Raw genomic sequence first — 24,070 nt, 5'->3', positions numbered from 1 at the left:
CTCTTTGAGCATCTTGTTCTTTTGAGACATAACAGAAATCTATTATAAAAGCAGTGTTTCAGGTGTAAAATTTGATTTCAAGTGAATTGTATGTGTGTTGGGGTATCATCATTGCTGGGGAGGATGTGAGATTCTGCTATGCCATTCTGTTAATCTTATCGATAAAAAAAAAGTACTACTTTGTGTGTGTGTTTATTTTTAATGTTGTTTTAGGCTACTTAGATGTGCAGCAGCCAAGGGCAGCACCTTGTAGGCATTTTTTTAAAAAAATTAACTGAAGTGTAATTGTAGTGATTATTTTTGAGTAATGGTAATCAGATACTTTCAGAGCAATTGTAATGGTAATGGTAATTTACTAGTTTTTGGGGCCATGTAACAGTAATTGTAATTTATTCCTTTTTAAAAGTAATATTCCAAGCTCTGGTGTAACATTAAGTGCAAACTGGGCCATTGGTTGCACATTAGAGCTAAAGAGTATTTGCATTAAAAAAGACTATTTACACAGTGCAAAATATTTTGACTGCTGATTCATAGGCATATACTGTGTTCTTCCACCATTCAAAAATAGTTTGCATTCACAGTATGCATTCTGGAGAACGTTAGACATATCTATATCTCAAATAAATCAACAGTAAACTGCATAAGATTGCAATCCTGTGCACATGTTCCTAGAAGAATGTCCCATTGAATCTGGAGGGGTACACTCAGAGGAGTTTGCTGCTTTGGCAAGCCACAAGGTCATGAGGAAACTTTGTTCAAAGGTTGTTCTAATGTGTTTTGTATTTCAGATGTAACCAGCCCAGGGACCTATTGGTGAAGGGAGGGCAATAAATATAATAAATAAATAAAGCTCATCTTATTTCCAGAGAGACATGGATAGGATTGCATTGTAGGACTTTAGTCCTATATACACTTACTTGGAAGCAAATCCCATAGAACAAGATGGAACTTCCTTCTGGGTAAACAGGCATAGGATTGGATTACACATCCCATTGCTTCAGATAGTATCCAAATACGGTATGTCCTCAGCTCACCACATGGATACCTTAGATGTTTTATTTTTTAAAGAAACAGATGGGGCAATACGAGGGTGCTGCAGAGCATATATATCAGCTGTCTATATACAGTATAAGGATCCTGTGTGACTTTCAGCAGTCTTTTAGTTTATGAAAAGCACCCAGCAGTATCTAAGCTTTCCAGTCTTGTACTAAACATTAGTGCAGATTCAAGGCTGGAATAATATTACATTGTTTTCTAACATAATCTGATGCAACAGTTAGCATGTCACACCTGATGACGAATATGCTAGTGTAGCAACAGTAAGGGAAATCGGCCATAGATCCCCAGGTTTTGAATAACTTTCACCCAATTTCAAATTTACCATTTTGGGGCAAGGTCATTGAGCGAGTGGTGGCTAATCAGTTGTCGACACACTTGGATGAAACAGATTATTTGGATCCATACCAATCGGGTTTCAGGACTGGACATGGAACTGAAACAGCCTTGGTCGCTCTGGTTGATGATATGAGGAGGGCATTAGATAGGGGAGAATTCACCTTTCTTGTCCTCCTCGATCTCTCAGCGGCTTTTGATACTGTTGACCACAGTATCCTTTTACAGCGCCTGGAGGGATTGGGAATAGGAGGCACTGTATTACGGTGGTTCCATTCCTTTCTCTCCGATAGGCATCAACAAGTAGCATTGGGGGAGGAGGTTTCAGACCCTTGGCCTCTCAATTGTGGTGTGCCACAGGGCTCTATCCTCTCTCCCATGCTATTTAATATCTATATGAAGCCACTGGGGACAATCATTAGGAGATTTGGGCTGCAGTGTCACCAGAATGCGGATGACACTCAGCTCTATCTCTCGTTTAAATCTTCGCCAGAGTTGGCTGTGGAGACCATGTCCAAGTGCCTGGAATCCGTGAGTGGATGGATGGGAAGGAACAGGTTGAAGCTGAATCCCGATAAGACTGAGGTGCTGCTTGTGGGAGACAAGGGAAGGTTGGGAGATGTTGACCTGATGTTCAATGGGGTGAGATTACCCCTAAAGGACCAGGCCCGCAGCCTTGGGGTTGTTCTTGATTCCAAGCTGTCCATGGAGGCTCAGATTTTGGCAGTGAGCCGGGCAGCTTGGTATCAATTACACCTCATTCGTAGGCTGCAACCCTACCTGCCTGTTCATCAGCTCCCACTGGTAGTACATGCCCTGGTCACCTCTCGTTTAGACTACTGTAATGCGCTCTATGTGGGGTTACCCTTGAAAACAGTTCGGAAATTGCAACTTATACAAAATGCTGCAGCTCGACTACTCACAAATTGTCGCCGCCGGGAACACATCACCCCAGTGTTGTTCGATCTGCACTGGCTCCCAGTTATTTTCCAGGCTCAATTCAAGGTGTTGGTATTAACCTTTAAATCCCTACACGGTTTCGGCCCAGTTTACCTGATGGAGCGCCTCCAGCGCCACCAATTATGCCGCCCGACAAGATCAGCCACTCAGGACCTTCTCTCAGTCCCACCAACTAAAACAGCTAGTTTGGTGGGGACTAGAGAGAGGGCATTTTCAGTGGGGCCCCCACTCTCTGGAACTCCCTCCCATACGATCTTCGGCATGCCCCTTCCCTGAACGTATTCCGCAAAGCCTTGAAGACCTGGCTCTTCAGACAGGCCTTTGGGACTTCCGGGGAGGGTTAATTTTTAGGACTAATTGCCTATTACTCTGAACTGTTACTATTTCACTGTCATTTTGTATTTTATGTATATTTTATTGTGATGTATTATTGCATTTGAATTGTACGTCGCCTAGAGTGGCCATCGGCCAGATAGGCGACACATAAATTAAATTATTATTATTATTATTATAGTTCTGACACAAATGATTTCATCAGGAGTATTATATAGCCCCGAGAGTAGCTGTATACTACGCCAGCATGGATTTCACATTCCACAGTGTTAAATTGAAAATATCCTCCATGCCATTCTGCTGCTTCCCATAAACGCATTTCAAAACAAAACCTTACAAAACGTAGAGCCCTGAACTCAGAAACGCTTGCTTAACAACCCTCTAAGTCAGCCTTTCCCAACCAGTGTGCCTCCAGATGTTGTTGGACCACAATTCCCATCTTTCCTGACCACTGGCAATGCTAGCTGAGGCTGATGGGAGTTGTGGTCCAACAACATCTGGAGGCACACTGGTTGGGAAACGCTGCTCTAAGTTTTCATGGTGATACACAAAACAGTCAGAGGGAATCGAGAGTTCAAAGTGTAAAACAAGAGAGAGAAAAATCCAGACCCCTGTTGGACTTTTTTCTGTCACAGGTCTCATAATTTGTTGAAATTAATAAAAAAAATCAGACATGTTGACAGAGTACCTGTAATCCTATTATGGGCCTTGCCCTATACTCTGACCTTCATCTTCTACAATTTAAAAGATAACAAAATGCCTGGCTGATTTTTGCTACCACTCACCATATGCTCAGAGGCACATGTTACCAAATTCTTCCAAGATACACAGGAAATGGATTGGACTGTGAAAGACCAACCCAAACTGTGTTTGCATTTTTACAAATGTGTAGGGCAGTACAATATTTCCTGCTCCCCTGGTACATTCACTATAGCTGCCCAATTTCCCTGCCTTTAAAAGTTTGATAGAAATATCTGTTGGCTATAGGTACATTCTTAAACCGCAAGGGGTTTTTTGCATATTAATGAATTTCTACTTAAACACTTAGTTCCACTGAACTCAACCCAATCCATTTCAGCCTTTTGTTGTTAGTATGTGCCTTCAAGTCGATTATGACTTATGGTGACCCTATGAATCAGCGACCTCCAATAGGTGTACTATACTTCATTGCATCTCAGTAAATTTCTGTTGGTTTTCCATTAGCAGTTATTTTCAATACCATCTCTCAAACTATCAAAACTGTAATCAAGTGTATAGTTTTTATGTAATAATTTAAAACTCTGTTTTTATTGTAACAATAAATAATAAGACTAGCATTTTCTAAACAGCTTTCCTTTATACTACATCCTATGCATATTCACCTGGGAGTAAGCCCCAATTAACACATAGGCTATGGGATGTGCAATCCAATACTATACATTGAAAAATAGGGGTTTACTTCTGCGTAAACATATACAAAAGGGCACTGTTAGAGAATAATACTGACATTGACCTCAGTCATTGCATTATTTTAAGATTTTATGATGAACTAATAATCCCTAATTTAGTAATTTTCCCATATGTGCGGGGGACACATTCAGAACATCAATTTTAATGGGCAAGGCAGTTTTGTACATGCAGGGTGTGTGTGTCCATGTGCATGCATGAAGTGAAGGCTGGTCTACTAGGGCTCCTGGGCACATCCCTCCCAAGGAGAAAGTCAAGCATTAAAAAAAAAAAGAACACCCCCCACCAAGCGACAGACATTTTATACCAGAGGCTTGGGAAGGCATTTCCATTACTCTCCCATTCTCTGGCTAACCAGGTCTGTGCACCACTCAGCCAATTCAAATCAAAAAGTATAGCTATGGCAAAGAGGGCTTCCATGTGTCTCTAAGCAGAAAAGCTGTATGGTCTGGGGGGAGGGGATGTCTGTATTCCTGCCCCTGTTGGAAAAGCTTCCACTATTTATACTGCGTATGTCTTATTTTGTCTGTGAATTGTTTTTATACTTATTTATTGTAAGCTGTCTGGATAACTGGATAACTTTATGCTAATTGGGTGGCATACAAATACAGTTTCAAAACAAACAAATAAATTCCAAGGGACGGAGACCAGTGCGTTCAGCCTAAAACCCTGCGCACACACACACAGAGTTGTTCTCCCCAAACCACTCAGCAAGCTTCACAGCCAAGGAGGAATTTGAACCAGGGCCAATCACAGGAGACTGCAGTGTTAGGCACCTGTTGTGGAGCAAGCCCCAGTAGGAAGCCCCCTGTCAAAGGTTGTGTGGACCCACTGCTGCCTCTCCTCCTCGCTCAGATGGTGTGAATAAAGGTGGTGGTTAGGGGGGAGGTGGAGCTACCACTAACTGCTTGCTTGCCAGCTCTGGTGTGCAGCTGATAGCAGTGGTGAAAAGGAGGATGAGGAGGAACTGGGGGTGAGGAGGGCTTACTGAAGGTGTCTTGCAGCCCCTACCCCCCCCCCAAATATTCCTGGAGCTGGCACTGATTTGAACTGGTGTTCCCCTGTTCAAATCCAGCCCTCCAGTCACTGCTCAGCCCTGGTTCTCAGACATATTTATTCACACAGTAAAGACGAATGCAGCCTCTTGGCCATCAAGTGAAGGACAACTGAATTATAGGTTGAATCAGGTTGATGATGTTGCATGCCTTTTGGAGCTCGGCTCATGGCTGTGAGGACAAAATGGGCACTATTTTTATCTGTCCTTTTAAAAAGTTCTTACTCTGGCCAAATCCATTTTCTCACACAGAGATAATTTAGACGTGTGAACCCATGCACACACAAGATGGTTAGTAAATAAAAACTAAAGCAACTGGATCCATAATTTTATGAGGTAAAGAAAATGAAGGTTTCTCCATTGCTTACACAAGTCCTCCTGCTTAATTGAAATGCAGGGTTGTGCCAAGAGGGCTCTGTATAAGTAAGCTTTAGCTATATATTTCTTAAGTACCTGAGAGGAATGATACAGTACTTGGGATTACATTGCTAGTCACCCAAGCACATAGTGTAATTAAGTTCAACTGCTGCTTTTGCCCAGTGGCCAGGGATTATGGGAGTTCAGCAACACCTGGAGAGCCAAAGGTTCCCTATACCTGATATAGGGCAACCTAACTTGTGCTCCACCCATGACCTCTCCAATACCAGATAGGAAATAGGAGTGGCGTCCTGGAACACTGCACCTTACCCCCATTCATCGCACTTCACAAGCCTTTAGTCAATGAAGTACTAAAGGCAACCAAACAGGCTGGGGTGGGGAAACTGTGGTCCTCCAGCTGCCATTGGACTGCAGTTCCCATCGGCTTCCGCCAGCATGAGCAATGGGCAGGGATGATGGCAGTCCAGCACCATCTGGGAGGGTCACAAGTTCACTGCCCCTGACATGGGCAGAACATGCTCCTCTAACCATTGGGTGACCACTTTTCTCCTTTTAGCACTGTACCCTTTACAGTGGGATTTGAACGTTTGACCTAAAGTTAAAATAGACATAAATCTTGTCTTCAAAAAGGCTGCTCCATAATACTTCTCTAAACTTAACGACTGTGCAGCTGACCTTGAAAATGGTTGTTTCAACCAGGACAACTTGCAACTCTCTTCAAGGCTTTTTCCTGTATACGTGTACATGTTTCTTTTAAACAAAACTACAACCATTGCAATTATGGAAATAAGATCTGCTATAAATAGTGTGAAATTGAGAGCAATTTAGATTATACAGGCTCACAAAATAAAGTAACCTCTACTTATAATTTTCTGCCCTTTCTACCTAAACCAGTAATTACCTCCACATTTATAATCAAAGGAAATGCAGATTGTAGAATGTGGCATACACTGCCATGGGTATGTGGAAGACTAAGCTCCATCTTGACATGTGCATCCACCTGCAATTAACTTTAGCCTTAGATTACTCCTGGGCAGCATGTAAAATATCCAAAGGCAGCAGGAGGCCAACGAGAGAGAAATGCACACTTTGCAAAAAGAGGCAGTGTTTCAAAGCCTGAACTGTGCAATCACAGTTCAAAGACATGTTCCAGCCAGGCAAAAGCACTCAAGTTTTGGTATGGAGAGAGTCCTGTGGGTCAAATAGAGAGGCTTGGAAGGCAACATTTGGGCTCTGGACCTGAGATCAGCATCCCTAGTGCGTAGGATTGCAGCCTTTAGTCACTATAAAAATGCATTCTATGCCATGTGTTTCTTTCAGCAATATGGGTGATAGCCAACTAAATCATACCCAAGAGTAGATCCATTGAAATTAATGTGCTTACGTCTGTTAATCTCTGCTCTTGAGTATGATCAACACTGAATATCACCCTTTATGTACAGCACAACTCCAGCTAATATAAATATCACATCATATTGGAAGGTGCATTTCTTGAGGGTTCCTCGATATGAAAAGCAGAACACAAACCCTGCATTTTAAACTTGTAAGATAGAAATAAATGTAGTGAAGGCAATTTTCTTTTCATAAAAATAGTTTTTACTGCATGAAATATACATAGTTCAAAACAATTCAGTAGTAACTATCTGTTCACATCTCCATCACTCTGCTCAAGGTGGCTGGATCTTTTGTTTATATCAAGTTGTTAAAAACAAGAGTCTTGCGCCACCTTAAAGATAATACATTAGGGCAGTCCTATCCTAGCCATGTGTACTCAGAAATAAGTTCAGTGGGGCTTACTCCCAGGTAAGTAGAGTTTGCAGCCTTATTTATTCTAGATAAGTGTTTAAGATAAGGGCAGGGTTCTAATGGTGTTTAGGGGTATCAACAGGATTTTCTGGTCCCAGTACACTGTATGAGGATTGCACTCTCCTCACCCCACTCTCAGAATAGGACATACAGTACAGGAACTTCAGGCCATGCAGCAGTTACTAAAGGAACAGTTGGAGACAGTGAAGACCGACTACAAGAGAGTAGCTGATCAACATCGGCAGGTGGGACCCAAAATTCATGTAGGAGACAAGGTATGGCTATCCACACGCTATTTGCCGACTTGAGCACGATGTCATAAATTGGAAACCAGAAAATTGGGACCCTTCGAAGTTGAAGCCCAGATCGATCCAGTAGCCTTCTGATTGAGATTCACCCAGTGTTTCATTGCTCTTTTCTTACACTGGAGCAGCCCCTGATCCACATCGGATGCAAGAGGTGCCACTGCCACCTATAGATGTGGATGGGCAAGAAGAGTACAAGGTGGATTTTGGACTTGCGGAAGTGCAGAGGGCGACTGCAGTACTTGATCCATTGTAAGGGGTATGATCAGGCAGAGCGTTCTTGGGAATCAGCTACCAATGTCCAGGCGCCGGATCTGGTGAGAGAGTTCCACGAAGCCTACCCGGATAAGCCCAAGCCCGTGGGGTGGGGAGAAATGGAGCATGGAGCGGGGGATGATGTTGTGCCCTGAGAAAGAGCTAGATCAGGGAGTGGAATTAGATGAAGACGAGGTTCCTTGGGAAGCAGAAGAAGGGACAGTAGCAGGGAGGGTTCTGGCAGACCCCAAACTCCCATGCCCAGCACTTCCACGGATGCAGTTCCTGCCCCTCCTGCAAGTCCAACGCTAGAGCAGTTGGGAAGCGACTCCCCGATTGCACCATCCACGACTGCGCAGGAATCCCTGCCAGACACTTCAAACACTTCCCAGCCAATCAGCGTTCAGCTTCCAGAGCCCACACTATCTCCTAGCGAAGCCCCCTGTCTGATGTGCCATCTGAGATTTGCCCCCACCCCACCTCGCACAAGGCGCAAGGAGACTTTCAAAAGGTGGAACTCAGGTGGAGACGCTGCTTGCGCACGAAACCCTTCCCTACTTAAGTCGGTGCCTTCCGAGGCACAAGTGCTGAGTCAACTTTCCCCAAACGCTGCAGAGACTGCTTAGTTAGGATTGTTAGGAAAAGTAGTGAGACAGAGTAGACAGGTGAATGAAGCTCATCGCTTTGGATGTAACCATAACTGTAATAAAAAGAAGGACATCACCTGGCCTCAGTCTGAATCCTTCGGCTCTGGGCAGGACACATAGATAGGAACTTTTTTGTTGCTTTATTAGTGGCTGGTAAAGGATATCCCAGATTAGGCAGGTGCCTTCATTATACCATTTTCAGTGCCTGCTAAAAACATTACATCAACCCTACCCAGACACATACATTTAACATTTCTTTTAATAAGTAATTTTATTTTACAAAGTGTTTTCAAAACTGATTTTATTATATTTTTTAAAATTAGCTTAACTTGTTTTTATCATCTGATTTTATTATTGGTACTTTTAATGTGTATTTTCCATAAACAGCTTAGAGGTTTTGATGATTTGACCTTTGACACCTGAGATGTGTATTTTCAGGACCCACCTGACTTTTGTGATTGTCATTTATTTTTAAACTTTTTAATGTTGCATTTTAAACTGTTGCAACCTGCCTTGGGACCTTATTAAAATATTACAAATCCTATTAAATAAATAGTTATTCTGATAAGCAGACAAGATAAATATTTGCTCATGTTCCAATTAGAGGTTTAAAATCCTAAACTAAATATAGGCTCAGAGGGAAAGTGGAAACACACGCTAATACAGTGGCTGAACTGCACACCGTTTTACACAACACCAAGGGGCTTTGGGCTGTCTCTTCTTTAAAAAGAAGCCCGCATGGCACATGACAAGCCAGTTTTGTGGCAGCCAATATTGCATCTTGGTCTGTGTCAGGCATCACTTGTGGTGCACTAGCGTGACACTTGTCTGCATTGCAGTCCAAGACATGATGTGGAAGAAGTCCCAGTGATTTCTGTCCCAGAGGGATAGCTGTGTTAGTCCGTTACAACACTTCAAAGGCCAACACATTTATTGCAGCAGAAACTTTCATAGACTAGAGCCCACTGTGTCAGATGTAAAAAAATGCTCTTTTCATTTAGCAGATTATATATCTACATACAAAAAATACAAAGAGAGGGAGGAAAAACAAACAAACAACCAGCAGGTAAACAAGAGAGTATGTCATTTCAGTCATGTAAGTGCTTGGGATCTCATTTACCCTAGCTAATGCTAAATATGCTATTTAATCACAACTTCATTATATGAAGCCCAACAATTGGCATTCTGGGTGAGAATCAAAACAGCCAACCCAGAACATATGTAGACAGGTGGGCAATCAAAGGGACTTCTGCTCTGCTAACAGCTGTTCTGCTCATTCGTTTTTGAATAAAACAGGGCCATCAGAAGCGGCTTGCCCAGTGGGGGCAAACTGCTATGCCTGCTTCTTGGCAGGTGTGTCCTTGTTGCTGACCAGGAGGGAGAGGGACAAAGTGGCTGGCATAGGACAGGCACAATGGTGGAAGTGTCAACCTCCTTGGCCCTCCCCTTCCCTGTTAAGTGCCAGCAACACAACCACATCAAAGTTAGGGCTGCTACTTTGCTCCACCAGACAAGCCACTTCTGATGGACGTATAAAACAAAAGAATTAAGTTTTTAATAGCCCATAGCAATGTAATGAAGTACACACTACAAGTAGCATTTCAGTATTCTTGAGGTGTGTTTGACTATTGTAGTATTTCCTGGACAGGTTTCAGTTAATTCAGTTAAGCCGTTACAAGGGAAGGGATATAAGACATCTTCGTGCTTGCATCCCTTCTGGTCCCCCTTCCAACCCTCAGGACACTGGTAGCTATGCTGGGAACTCCCTGGATCTTACTGTCCTGCTGATGAATGCAAGGTCAGTGACTAATAAAACCACTTTAATTCAGGACTTAATCCTGGATGAAAGCACTGACCTTGCTTGTACTACCGAAACCTGGCTAAATGACCAAGGCAGAGTAGGTTTCTCTCAGCTCTGGCCACCAGGTTTTGTGGCACTCCAGCAGCCAAGATCCAGCGGATGGGATGGGGCAGCAATTAGGTACCCTGTCCCTAACACCTCCAGCTTTGAGTGTGTGTGCCTGGCGTTGGGTCAGGGAAACAGAGTGGGGATTCTGTTGGTGTACCGTTCCCCCCTCTGCCCAACAGTCTCCCTCTCTGAGCTGGTCTCGACATTGGTGTTGCAATTCCCCAGCTTGATGTTCCTGGATGACTTCAACATACATAGAATCATAGAATAGTAGAGTTGGAAGGGGCCTATAAGGACATCAAGCCCAACCCCCTGCGCAATGCAGGAATCCAAATCAAAGCATTCCTGACAGATGACTGTCCAGCTGCCACTTGAATGCCTCCAGTGTCAGAGAGCCCACTACCTCTCTAGGTAATTGATTCCATTGTCGTATGGCTCTAACAGTTAGGAAGTTTTTCCTGATGTCCAGCTGAAATCTAGTTTCCTGCACCTTGAGCCCATTATTCCGTATCCTGCACTCTGGGACGATCGAGAAGAGATCCCGGCCCTCCTCTATGTGACAACCTTTCATGTATTTGAAGAGCTATCATATATCCCCTCAGTCTTCTCTTCTCCAGGCTAAACATGCCCAGTTCTTTCAGTCTCTCCTCATAGGGCTTGGTTTCCAGTCCCCTGATCATCCTTGTTGCCCTCCTCTGAACCTGTTCCAGTTTGTCGGGATCCTTCTTGAAGTGTGGAGACTAGAACTGGACACAGTACTCAAGACGAGGCCTAACCAGTGCTGAATAGAGGGGAACTAATACTTCACACAATTTGGAAACTATATTTCTGTTAATGCAGCCTAATATAGCATTTGCCTTTTTTGCGGCCACATCACACTGTGCCGAGGTTAGACTCACAGGTCCAGCTCAGGACTTCATGACTGTCATGACAACCATGGGGCTGTCTCTAATATCATCTGAACCGATGCATGTGGCAGGACACACACTTGATCTTGTGTTGTTCAGGACAGGAAGAAGGTGATCTGAGGGTGGAGGGGTTCTTAGTGACTCAGTTGTCATGGACAGATCACCACATGACAAGGTTTAGACTTTGTGCCCCCAGTAACCTTTGCAGGGGTGAAGGGCTGATTAAGATGGTCCACCCCCAGAGACTCTTGGATCCAGAAGGTTTCCTGAATGTTCTGGGGGATATTCCCAGCATGGCTGGTGATACTGCCGAAGCCCTGGTCAATCTCTGGAATACGGAGGTGATCCAGGCAGTGGACACTATTGCTCCCAAGCGCCCACCAGGGAAGGCCTGTAATACACCTTGGTTTACTCAAACTTTAGGCCTGGTGAAACGGCAGGGACGACGGCTAGAACGATGATGGAGAAAAACTCAGTCTGCTTCCGATTGAACACAGGCTAGAGCTCATTTGCGAGCCTATCATGTGGCGGTGATGGCAGCGAAGAAAGTGCACTTCTCTGCCACCATTGAGTCTGCTCAGTGTCGTCTGGTGATGTTTTTCAAGATTGTCCAGGGTCTTTGGGGATCTGGCCCCACATTAGACTCTGAGCCCTCAGTCTCTTGCTGTGACATGTTTGCGAGGCACTTTGCAGATAAAATTGCTTGCATTCGGACTGACTTGGACTAATTAACTACAGTTGTGCCAGATGTCCCCGAAGCTTCCTCTGGTCATTTTTCTATGGATACTTTTCAGCTTGTAAAGCCTGAGGATGTGGACGGGATTCTGGGAGAATCGAGGACCACTACTTGTTCCCTTGACCGTTCCCCATCCTGGTTAATCATATCTGCCAGAGGGGGAGTGGCTGACTGGTTGGCATATTTAATTAACACTTCTCTATGGGAAGGTTCTATGCCAACATTGTTGAAGGTAGCTGTGATAAGACCTTTGTTAAAAAAGCCTTCATTAGACCCTGAGGATCCTAACAACTTCCGCCATGTCTCTAATCTCCTTTCTGGGCAAGGTGATTGAGAGGGTAGTGGCTGCTCAGCTCCAAGTTTTCCTGGATCAGTCGGACTATCTAGACCCTTTTCAATCAGGCTTCAGGCCTGGTCATGGGACAGGGACTGCCTTGCTCGACCTGCTTGATGACCTACACTGGGCAACAGACAGGGGGAGTGCATCCCTGTTGGTGCTGCTGGACCTCTTGGCAGCTTTTGATATGATTGACCATGGTATCCTTCTGGGCTGTCCAGCTGGGATGGGCTTGGGAGGCACTGTTTTACAGTGGCTTCAGTCCTACCTGACGGACAGGACCCAGAAAGTGGTGCTGGGAGACTACTGCTTACCGCAAGGTTCCATTCTGTCTCCCATGCTCTTTAAATTTATATGAAACCGCTGGGAGAGGTCATTAGGAAATTTGGAGTATAATGTCATCAATATGCTGACACTCAGCTGTATCTCTCCCTACCACCTGATTGCAGGGAGTGCTCATCCTAAACCGGTGCCTGGAGGCTGTGAAGGGCTGGATGTGGGCTAACAAACTGAAACTTAATCCAGACAAGACAGAAATACTGCTGGTCAAGGGGAAAACTGCACCAGGGACAGGGTTGCAACCTATTCTGGATGGGGTTGCACTCCCCTTGACGAAGCAGGTCCACAGTTTCGGAGTGCTCCTGGATCCTGCCCTGCTGCTTGAATATCGGGTGGCTGCGGTAGCCGGGAGTGCTTTTGGCCAACTCAAACTGGTCTACCAGCTGCGTCCGTTCCTGGAAGCAGTTGACTTGGCCACAGTGACACATGCATTGGTGACATTGAGGCTTGATTACTGTAAAGCACTCTATGTGGGGCTGCCTTTGAAAACCATTCAGAAATTGCAGTTGGTTCAAAATGCAGCAGCCAGAATGTTAACTGGAGCACGGTGCAGTAAGCATATCATCCCTGTGCTTTATTGACTCCACTGGCTTCCTATTTGTTTCCGGGCCCAATTCAAAGGTCTGGTTCTGACCTTTAAAGCCCTAAATGGCCTTGGACCAATATAACTGTTGTTTGTTTTGTTTTTGATTTATTGTATTTATTGTATTTATATATTGCTTGTTTTTTATCTTTTTGTACACCGCCCAGAGAGCCTTCTGGCGGTATATAAATTAAATTAAATAAATAAAATAAAAACTGAGGGACTGCTTCCTCCCATATGTACCTGCCCTGGATTTAAGATCATCTGCTTCTGGTCTCCTCTGCATGCCTGGAATAAAAGATGTTAGACAGACAGGCACACGGGAGAGAGCTTTTTCAGCTGTGGCCCCCAAACTTTGGAATACCCTACCCCCAAGAAGTCCGCTCTGCTCCCTCCCTGTTGGTTTTCCAGAGACTTCTGAAAATGATCTTGTTTCGGAGAGCCTTTGGGAGGGATTGAAGGTAGAGCCTGACACTGATTTTATGACTTCTGCATTAAATTTTACCTTTGTAATCCCTTTAGTATCACTCCCAATACATATGTATATGTGTGTGTGTGTGTATGTGTATATATATATTGTATTTTATGTATTTTAATTGTTTTATGTATTTTAATTTATTTTAATGTTTTTGTGATTTTACTGTTTACAATTTTATTATATGTTTGATGTTATTTTTGTAAGCCGCCCTGAGTGCCCTATGATAGGGTAGAAGGGCGGGATAGAAATATTTAAAATAAATAAATAAAATTCACTTGATCTGTTCTGAATTACCAACTTTGGAGGATTATGAGATCAGGCCATAAAAAAACACACTGGAAAACCCACATAATGAGCTAGTTTAGCTCCACTGAATTTGCTGCTACTGAACTGAAGTAATGAGGTCTGTAATAAGCATCAACCACCAGGCTTGGTTTGAGCTAATATTTGCTTCTGCACAGATTTCACTTTCAAGCCACTATACATATAGATTAATGGCAAGTTTTATGGTGCAACTAGTGAAACACCAATCATTAGGTCTAATATCAGAAATGTTATTAAGACATTTGCAGTTCACTGAATTCCTTGTACAGAAAAATAGAATTTATATATTGCTTAATGCTAAACTAGGCTTCTCTAAGACACCTTTTGAGGCAGATGTCGCAACAAAAGTTGATAATGTGGAAGAGCTGACAAATTGGACTGGTTCCTGAGAGCCCTCTTCACAATGTGTTTCACAACAACACTATGCAAGGCTTTATTTTTTAAAAGAAGGAAACTGAAATGCTTCAAAATCTGAGTAACAAAAGAACACTGTATTTGGAAAGAACTGATTATTTTCTACAAATTCACATTTATGTTTGACAGAGGTTAACCAATTTCCAAAGTGGCTTTGCTTTGAGCCACCCCCAGTGTTGTGCAGTCAAAGTAATTGTTCACATTTATTTGACAGAACAGTCAATTATTCAAAGAGATTATAGAATACCATTATTTATATGGCTAGTTTCCAGAACAAAGTTTTTCATTATTTTAATGTATTTAATTCTGATGTTGATGCAACAGTTAAAGTTCTCATCCAAGCCCCATTAATAACCCCCCCAAATGACATCTTAAAATTAGAGAAGAAAACATCATGTGAGCAGAAACAATGGCAGCTTTTTCTCTGATCCCCTCTACAGCCCCACACCCCCATATGCCTCGAGGAGGGTCTACCAACCATCTCCAGCAGATTTGGAGGATGCTTGAGGGCTGCTGGGGGAAGGAGAGGAAGAGAAAGTCTGTTTTGCAAGAGGAACACCACAACTGAATATTACCCACTAATCATAACATCAGGCCTTTGATAATAACAATTTTAAGTATCGACTGTAGCTCATTTTCATAATTATAAATATTTTTCAGCAGAAGTAAAACAATATTATAGAAATTCACATGCCATTTTCATATAAATTCCTCCTAACCCATGAATCCATATTTTTAAAAATATTTTTTATTTTAAGAAATTAACTAACCTTCAGGTTCTTTCTTCTGTAGCAGGCAATTGTAAAATAAATATCAAGCAATCTTTGGTTACTTTAGTCCTTATTCAAATGAGGATGGATTTATCCAATCCTCCTCAAAATGTGCTGAAAATGTTTACAGCACTGTTTTAAGTAAAAAGGAACTCTGGTATTGGCACTAATTGAACTGCAGATTTTTAAGCTCTGAAAAAAATATAGTTATCAGCTGTGTGGGCCAGTTTTTTATTGGCATCCTTTCACACTGCATTCACCCAAGAACAGAACCTGATCCATTAACAAATTCTTAACATAGCTTATGTCCCCCCCCCAAGATTTGATTAAACAAATTTCAACAAAACACAGAAAGCTGGGGACTATCAGATTTATCAAATAACATGCAACAGATTTCTAAAAAGTTTTCATTTCCAAGAAGTAGTTTGAGGCTTTCTTATTAAAATAAACAAAAACTGCCATCAATTCTATTTTGCAATTCATGCACATACAGGGAATCTCTTTCTGTGAAACCTTTTAACATCTGTACTGAAATCTGAAAATTATCTAACAAAAGAAAACTAAGGAATGTCTAGCACTTTTACAGAACATAAATAAAATTTACAAAAATATTTGTTAAACACTAATATTTCAATAAAACAAATGTCTGAACTGTTTTATTAACAAAATAAACTAATCTGATTGTAACTGGAGTAAAAAACCTCTGATCAGCAGCTTAATAGAAAGATTCAACAAGTAACAGTGACCATAAAAAGATGGGGTATGGAAACCATTCAAAATTCCAATGAAGTTTACAAGAATTTTGTACAAAAGGTCCTTTTAAAAAAATGTTCAATATATCGTTAAAATACAGTTTTTGACATAAGGTAAACTCATTTGTATTTCAAAAGCCATCTACTGGGCTCATCTGCGCCTATATGGGGAATCTCCCCCGTGTCTTCGCCTGCCCTCATCTTTCCTTGACTCTTTAAATTGGTCCGGATATCGGCTGTTTTCATCCTCTCTGGGACTGGGATAGGTACGGGGTCTCTCTCTAGACTTTGATCTGTCTTTCCTTCGTCGGTGAAGTTCACCATCTTTAGTACGGCAGCTGTCCCTCTCTTCAGTATCAGAAAAAGAATTTCTTCTTTCTGCCCTTTTCTTTTTGGAATAGCTAGTTTTGCTTTCTAAAGGCATATTTCTTTCCTGCTCCCTGTCCTTTCCACTCCAGTAACTGTTTCTGCCACTGGAATAATCTCTGTCATAAGACAGTTTCTGTGATGCATCATCTCTCCAACTTGAGTCTCTTGAACTTCTGTCAGCATTTCTTTCCGAGTTTCTCTCAGCACCATTTTCCCTCTCTGGCTGCCTCTTTTCTTTTTTCTTTTCAGCCTGTTTCTTTTTATTTCCTTGTTTCCTCTTGTTATCTTTGTCTGATATTTTCTTCTTTTGTGACTTCCTCTTTTTCACATCTGAAAGGATCAAAAACATAGAATTTACTTTTTAAGATAATGTATTCAGTTGCCTTAATTCATGCATCAAAACATATTAAGGATCCCACAATCAGGGGGAGGACCACCAAAGCCATTCTGGAGGGTCTCCCATCCCTCTGGAGCAAATGGGGTGGGGGGTGGCAGCAGAGGAGCTGCAGACAGGAGGGCAAAACCCCACACATTGCACCTCCGCAAGAAGGAGTATTTTCATTCACACAGTGAGATCTTTGGATCCAAGCTACAGGCAGATACTTCGAAAACAACCCACATTATCAAGTGGTACTCTGGCCACTGAGCTGGAGTTAATAATTGCAGATGTGTTTGTTTCCTTCTCTTTGTGGGAGGTTTTCCAAGACCTGTTAAAGATATTTAGCTTGCTCTGCTTTTTTGGACAATCATTCTGAGAAAAAATCTGCGTAATGCCAACATTGCTCATACTACCATTTCCTACAGACATCACTAGATCATTTTAAAGGCCAGAAAAGATAGTTCACTTCAGATTCTCTCAAAAACAAGAGAGTCAAAATATTAATTTGAACTTCTTAAAGCCTCTTAGTTTCTCCATCTGTAACCAGGTAGGTAAGTGGATACCACACATTTAACATGAATGTATCAAACAATTTAAAGACCACATAAGAAAGTATCTGAGAGCCAGTGTGGTGTAGTGGTTAGAGTGTTGGGAGACCAGGGTTCAAATCCCCACACAGCCATGAAGCTCACTGGGTGACCTTGGGCCAGTCACTGCCTCTCAGCCTCAGAGAAAGGCAATGGTAACCCCCCTCTGAATACTGCTTACCATGAAAAGCCTATTCATAGGATCACGCATAAGTCAGAATTGACTTAAAGGCAGTCCATTTCATTTTTCAAGAAAGTATCTAAGAAGCATATTGTCCATCTTTACTGAAGTTACTAGTACTCAAGATACTCCTGTGCTGCAACAAGATCACTTGCATGTGCCCAACACTAACAGATAGGCTTGCGGTTCTTTCTTAGTACTATTTAAAGAATTTGCAACTAGAAATCGGACTTAAAAGATGAGCTGCCAAGGCATATTCACCATCAGCAAGAATATGCTAAATAGACTCACTGCTGGGAAAAAAAGATGACTACGCAGCACATCACTAAACCTGGCCTCTTTTTTTTTTTACTACAGATAATGTGCAACATACTGACCAGATCCGTCTTCCTCTCCTAGGCAACAAGGAATTAGCTGATCTGTATTCAGTGGCAAAAAAGCTCTCCTTGAAGTAAAAAGTTAAGACACAATGTTGGGCCACCTGCCTTTGGAGAAGCTGGGGGGGGGGCACAATGTCTGCTTCAGGAAGGGGGGGCAAGAAAGCCCCTTTATACGATCATAAAGAATCTCACATTACTTTGGATCCAAACCATTATGCTTCATATGTATTATCTCTCTGTAAATTATGCCCATAATCCTTTCAACAAAGCTGTAAAGTAGAACAGTTTTGTTATCCCCACATCACTGATATGCCTATTCACCTAAAAACATCCAGTGAGTTCATAGCTGAATTGAGATGTGAATGGGGGGCTTCCTATCATGCTCTTATCGTCTATGCTTCATCAACAAAATGATCAGTTCGTGACCATAATGTCCCCAACACAGTAGCCTTAATTCTGTGCTGTGATATGACAAATAAAATTTCAGTAACTGTCCCATAGTCCATTAACTGAAAATCACATTGAAGTTTTAGAAATGTAAAGATCATTCAAAATATTTACTTTTAGTGTTCTCACCCCACAAACATAAGTTTTCAGTTCTCCCTATACCATAGGACTGTAAGTTAATATTAGACGTTGTAATTTTGCTACCCCCAGAGTACAAATTTAATATGCTGGGCATTTTGAGATACAGTTTGAATATTTAAAATATGGGATTTCAAAGGAGATATGGAAGACATTTGTATAAAGGCGCATACCAACCTTCATTATCCATTAAAATATAAAGCCTCCCATTCCCCTTTACAAAAGGATACAGTGGCTTAATATAGTTTTAGAACAATAGTCAAATTTTATAGTAATAGCTCCTTCAGTTTTCTGGTACAACACTGAGGTCTGAATACTGCTAAAACTAAAGGGTCCCCCTCCATACACACTACTTCTAACTGCTAGATAGACATTCTAGACATTTTCTGCTAGACATTCTGAAGCACTCTAAGAAACCTCATCTGAATAATGTGATGTCTTCATTGTTGTAAAACTACATGATGATGAAAGAGTACGCTTTGAATGCCAACTATCAAGTAGCCTGATGTTCTCTTCACAAAACTTTGCAAATAAAACAGAAGCTGACTCTCACATCAAACCATCTAAGCATCATTGCATTCATCATTTTGGCAATATTTCTGCTTGCAGTGTTAAAAAAAAATCATACAGCTGAGACTATCGTATCACCTCATTCTAGAAAAGGATACAACATTCAAACAGAATGTACTAAAATTAAAGCCAAAGAGCAAGAAAGCTACACTTGCTCTAGCAGAATCTGTTAATTTGTCACTGAGGACCTTCCTGATTCCCATCCAGCTACAGCTGTCTATGTAGGAGCCATCTGGCTCTCTGCTGAAATGCCACTTCTCTGATTATACCTTCTGCTCCATCATCTTCCTTTAGTACTTTCGTGTTACTGGTGAGTTGCAGCAAAAAGAAAACTTACCACAACTTGTCGAGGGCCTTTTTCATGCATTCTTAATTTATACTATTTTTGTGAATTCGAAGACTTTTGCTCATAAAACCGTTAATAAATCTAATTTACATTACGTCAGCATGCTTCTTGCATGCAGAAGCTCACGCTGGGCTATCATCTGCTCTCACAACTAACTGCGTGCATGATCCAGACTAGGCTAGCGGACATTACTGGGCTGAAACAAACTTCAATTATATTTCATATCAACTAGGTGGAACAGAAAAATCAGTAGGATGACTCACTCAAAAATGCTAATGATAAAATAGAAGTTACAAAAGAGAGAGCTACTTTCTTTCTCATTTTTTAAATTGACAAAACCGTGAGAGAAAATAGCTTGTTTACACACCAGCAATGCTGAAGGTGGGGAGAGAAGAGAGAAAGAGTTCCCAGGTACAGGCATAGCACACCTTGGTGTTTTAGCCACACACATACAGTGTTGCCCACGTTGAGCAGGTCAGTATCTCACCACTGAATGGCTTAAAATGAATCCTGCTGTATAGATAACCATGCTATAGGTTTTGTTTGCCTACTTATTACAAGATGAAGTGGAGGTGAAATAAGGCATTCTAATTCTCCAGGTGCTCACATTTCAACTTGTGATCAACACCTTGATTGTGTAAAAAAGTCAGAGAATTGTTCAGATTAGGGTGGTGTGTTTTTTTTGGCAGGCTAGCCACTCAAACAAGTCCACTAAAGCTGCAATTATAAACACGCTAGGCTAGGCAGTATGACCCATTTCAACATAGTAGGACTTACTATGCCCAAGGCTGTGCTGCCCAGGAAGATTCACGTTTTTACATTTGGTTCTATCACTCACCAATGGGGGAGGGGGCTGTGCCACATCAGCTTCACGATGGAGAGATAATTTGCCTCCCCCCCCCAGACTGTGCTTCTGGGCTGCTCCTCTGATGGAAGGAATCTGTCAGCAGAACAGAATGGGGGACGGAAGCAATTTTTTGAAATTTCCCCTTTAGAGCCCCACCCTCCAAATCTGCTTAAGAGGACTGAGGAATTCTCCAGGGAAGATTTGGGAAAGGAGTAAGGCGGAAATCACCAAAATTGCTTCCCTACCTGTTCCACTGACAGGTTCCTTTGGATACAACCACTGGATGAAACCCTCCGTTTTTCCAAACAAAATCAGAAAAGGGCTAGCTTTCAAGATTTCCTCTTACCCTTTTCACTTCCAAACTGACAAATCCACATGTGGAAATTAATGTGAAGAATGCATAATTAATCAGCCTCCAAACAGATGATCTGACTTAATGAAATCACACAGGCCTACGGTAAAATTGTGAACATTTGTATTTGCCAATTTAATAAATGGGTTTTCTTTTGTTGCAATAAGATCTCTATAACTAAAATTATCCAGATGTTATTGAAAAGATTTATATGTACTGTCTATTAAGTCTTCAGGCTGACAATGTATTGACTTAAGATACCTATAAGTTGCAAATAACTAAAATCACTTCTAAGCATACAGGAAACAAAGGATGAATAAAGAGTCATCACTTTTCCCTCTATGAAAGTGCATAAGAGCATGCAGAATAAATAAAAAAGATGGAGCTTAATACCAGAGTCACTGCTGCGCTCACTGTCAGAAGATTCACTCTCACTAGAGGACGCTGAGCTGCTGCTGCTGCTATCATCGTCTGAACCAGATGAATCAGATTCTGAAGATGAATCTGATGACTCCACATCTTGCTTCTGTGTCATTATTATTTTTGGTGCATTTTTCAGATGTTCACGTAGCTCATCCCTAATTAAATAGATTTAACATACAATAATTTAATTCCTGATGTGAAGGCCAAGTTTTGTTCCATTAAATTGTGTTCCAAATGTCCACCTGTTTCCCCTTTCTTCCACAGAAGGGACCAAGTATCAAAGTGCCAGTCCCTACCTGCATAGCCCCATATCAGATCTTATTTCTTGCTGAGATGCTGGAGCATTATACTTAAAGTATGGGCTGCACTGTATGACTTCTGTCTCTGATTTGACCCATACACATGGCATAGACTGAGCACACACCTTCCCTCCCCTTTTCCAACATCTCCGGATGTCCACATAGGGGCATTATGTTTGAATAGGGCCTACACAAGAGACTGTTGCACCGATGGTCACTATATTTCTCTGCAGAATTCCCTGGTATATCAACTGCACAATCTGGGGTTATGTACATTGGATTTCATATATGGAGGCCTTATCTGAATGATGTACCTCTGTGTGGACATCAAAGCCAGGGCAGGCAGAGAGAGAAGCCACCAGTTTGTTATCTACTATGTATATGGGCCAGATCAGGGACAGTCATCATCTGATTCAGCCCAGTAACAGAACCCTAGAAGTTACTTTTTATTATGTAACAAAATGGATTTCCTTACGTCAGTCCTCCAAGGCCAATTGAAGTGAAGAAATTAATGGCAAATCTAGTATTTCTTGGGTTATCCCGAGGCAACAATCCTTCAAAGAATGGTTGTAGAGTTCTGTTAAAAAATGAAATATAGCAAGAATACTTCAAGCTTCTGGTCACCACAAATTTCAGTTTTTATCCAGAAGGGATTTAGAAATGCCACATATCATTTAAAAAAATACTTCCAAACATAGTTAATCTGAAGGAAACAAAAACAAGATGGGTCTATTTATACAACAGGTGCAGGTATTATTTATTTATTTATTTCATTCCATTTCTATACCGCCCTTAGCCAATGGCTCTCTGGGCGGTTCACAGCAACTACTTTCTTCACAGGAAACTAGACAGTCCATTTTCTTCAATAATGGACAGTAAAAAAGTTGTTACTTTGGACAAAAACAGTATATGGAACTTTTAACATGTAAGCATACATTAAATGGTCAGATGGCAGCTAGCTCCGTAGACAACTGTCCTTTGTATCAAACTAACAAAATTAATTTTAATTACCCCTGATCTAATTAAATGCTTTAAGTACAAAAATAATGGACTTGGATCAAGGTATTGCTCTTTATTACAATAAGTCTCAAGCTAGTCAGTACATTAGCTCAGTCAAAAGTGAACAGATGTTTGTGACTAAAACATTTGCATGCAAAACCAATACTGCATGGAAGCAGGACAATCTTCAATGTACCTTTTACCCAAACAATCTTAAAATCCCTGATAGTTGCTCTGATTTGAGACTGGCTATACAAATGTCTTTTCTGACTGCCAAATAATTGGCTTGGCAGAAGTTGTTTTTCCCAAAGCATCCTAGCACCAAAACAAACTATGCACATACACCTATATCTGGGCCAACCCTGGCCACCATGAGGGCCAACTTTGACAGGTGGGCAGGACAACCCACCTGTTAAAATTCCTTGTGCAGGGTTCCAGCTGGTGGTTGGCTGCTTGGGAACCACAGCACAAGAGTCATTGCCAGCCCCACGCTCTGTGTTTTAGTAATGGGGAAGGGGAAAAGAAGCCAGCATTTTACAAGCATCTGCAGTGAGTAGAAATTCTCCCATCCCTTTCCAATGCTTGCAAGCGGCACCTTTCCTTCTCCTTTCCACATCACTTAACATGGAGGGGAGAAAGGAAGTTTTGCCAGCCCTATGCTTGGTGCTTTGGCAAACCTTATTTCTCCCCCACCCATCAGGTAATACAGAGGGGAGAAAGAAGCCTGCGTTTTGCAAGCATTGGCTGTGTACAGCAGAAGTCCCTCTTACACTTGATGCCTGCAAAAACAAAAAAACAAAAAACCCACATGCTTTGGTTGTGCATGTCCACAGCCAAATTGAGCAGCATTTAACTCCCAGCATGTCAGCAGACAACTGGGAGTGGTGTTAAATCCTGTTTTGGCTGTGAGTGCAAAACTTGCAAAAAAAAAGTAAAAAAATGTTTTGACTTGTAGCCAAATCAGGATGACATCATGAGAGATGTCAGCTGATTGACAGATGGGCATAGTTCAGGGAAAATTGCCTCGTGGTCCAAACTGGATTCCCTGATGGGCCAAAAGTTCCCTGCCCCTGATTTAAACATTCTGAAATTCATCTGTCATTCACAGCCTTAAGACAGCACTGGTCAAAAGTACAAGAACCAGCACTTTAGTAGCTATCCAGTATGCTCAATCAAAAGTTATCTGCATTTTGCAGTTATCCAAATCTCTGCACGAAATCTCTGAATAAATGATGGTTCTTTATATATTTTGCATCTTTCTCTGGGATCAACACAGCAACAACTGTATATTCATCATGATTTACCACTCTTTAAAAGATGCTCCAATAAAGAGCTTTGCCAGAGGTTTAATGACAATTTTGGAACAAGTGTTAATATGAACATCTGAAGTGAAGAGTGCAGAGGAGAAAAAAACAGTATGTTATCTGACTATAAAGGGACAATAAAGAATAAAGTAGAAAAAGGGGTGTTTATTGTGCTTCTCCAGATCAGACCAGTGGTAAGCATCAGACATTTGTGATGTAATTAAGGATGAGAACAGACTAGTCTGAAGTCCTGCTGAGTCAGTACTTATTTGTTGTCTGGTCATGGATATGGGCGAGTCAGAATCTTGATACCACTGAAGTAA

The 24,070-nt window shown here is 41.8% G+C and overlaps 1 protein-coding gene across 2 annotated transcripts in view; it reads right to left on the bottom strand.

Annotated features, from left to right (window-relative positions):
• Positions 1–14,660: 14,660 nt before the first annotated feature.
• The window catches only part of CWC22 (CWC22 spliceosome associated protein homolog), a 44,436-nt gene continuing 35,026 nt past the window's right edge, over positions 14,661–24,070 (bottom strand). For both annotated transcript variants that reach the window (XM_061608300.1, XM_061608299.1), the window contains 3 exons: positions 21,920–22,021; positions 21,116–21,300; positions 14,661–16,825 (listed from right to left, as the gene is read on the bottom strand). In XM_061608300.1, coding sequence (XP_061464284.1) covers positions 16,278–16,825; positions 21,116–21,300; positions 21,920–22,021 — 835 coding nt within the window. In that variant the 3' untranslated portion in view covers positions 14,661–16,277. The remainder of the gene's footprint in view (positions 16,826–21,115; positions 21,301–21,919; positions 22,022–24,070) is intronic.

The sequence above is a fragment of the Rhineura floridana genome, chromosome 2 (genome assembly GCF_030035675.1).
Source record: "Rhineura floridana isolate rRhiFlo1 chromosome 2, rRhiFlo1.hap2, whole genome shotgun sequence".
Taxonomy (NCBI): domain Eukaryota; kingdom Metazoa; phylum Chordata; class Lepidosauria; order Squamata; family Rhineuridae; genus Rhineura; species Rhineura floridana.
Note: the sequence above shows the minus strand (reverse complement) of the source record. Positions and strands in the feature narration are given on the sequence as shown.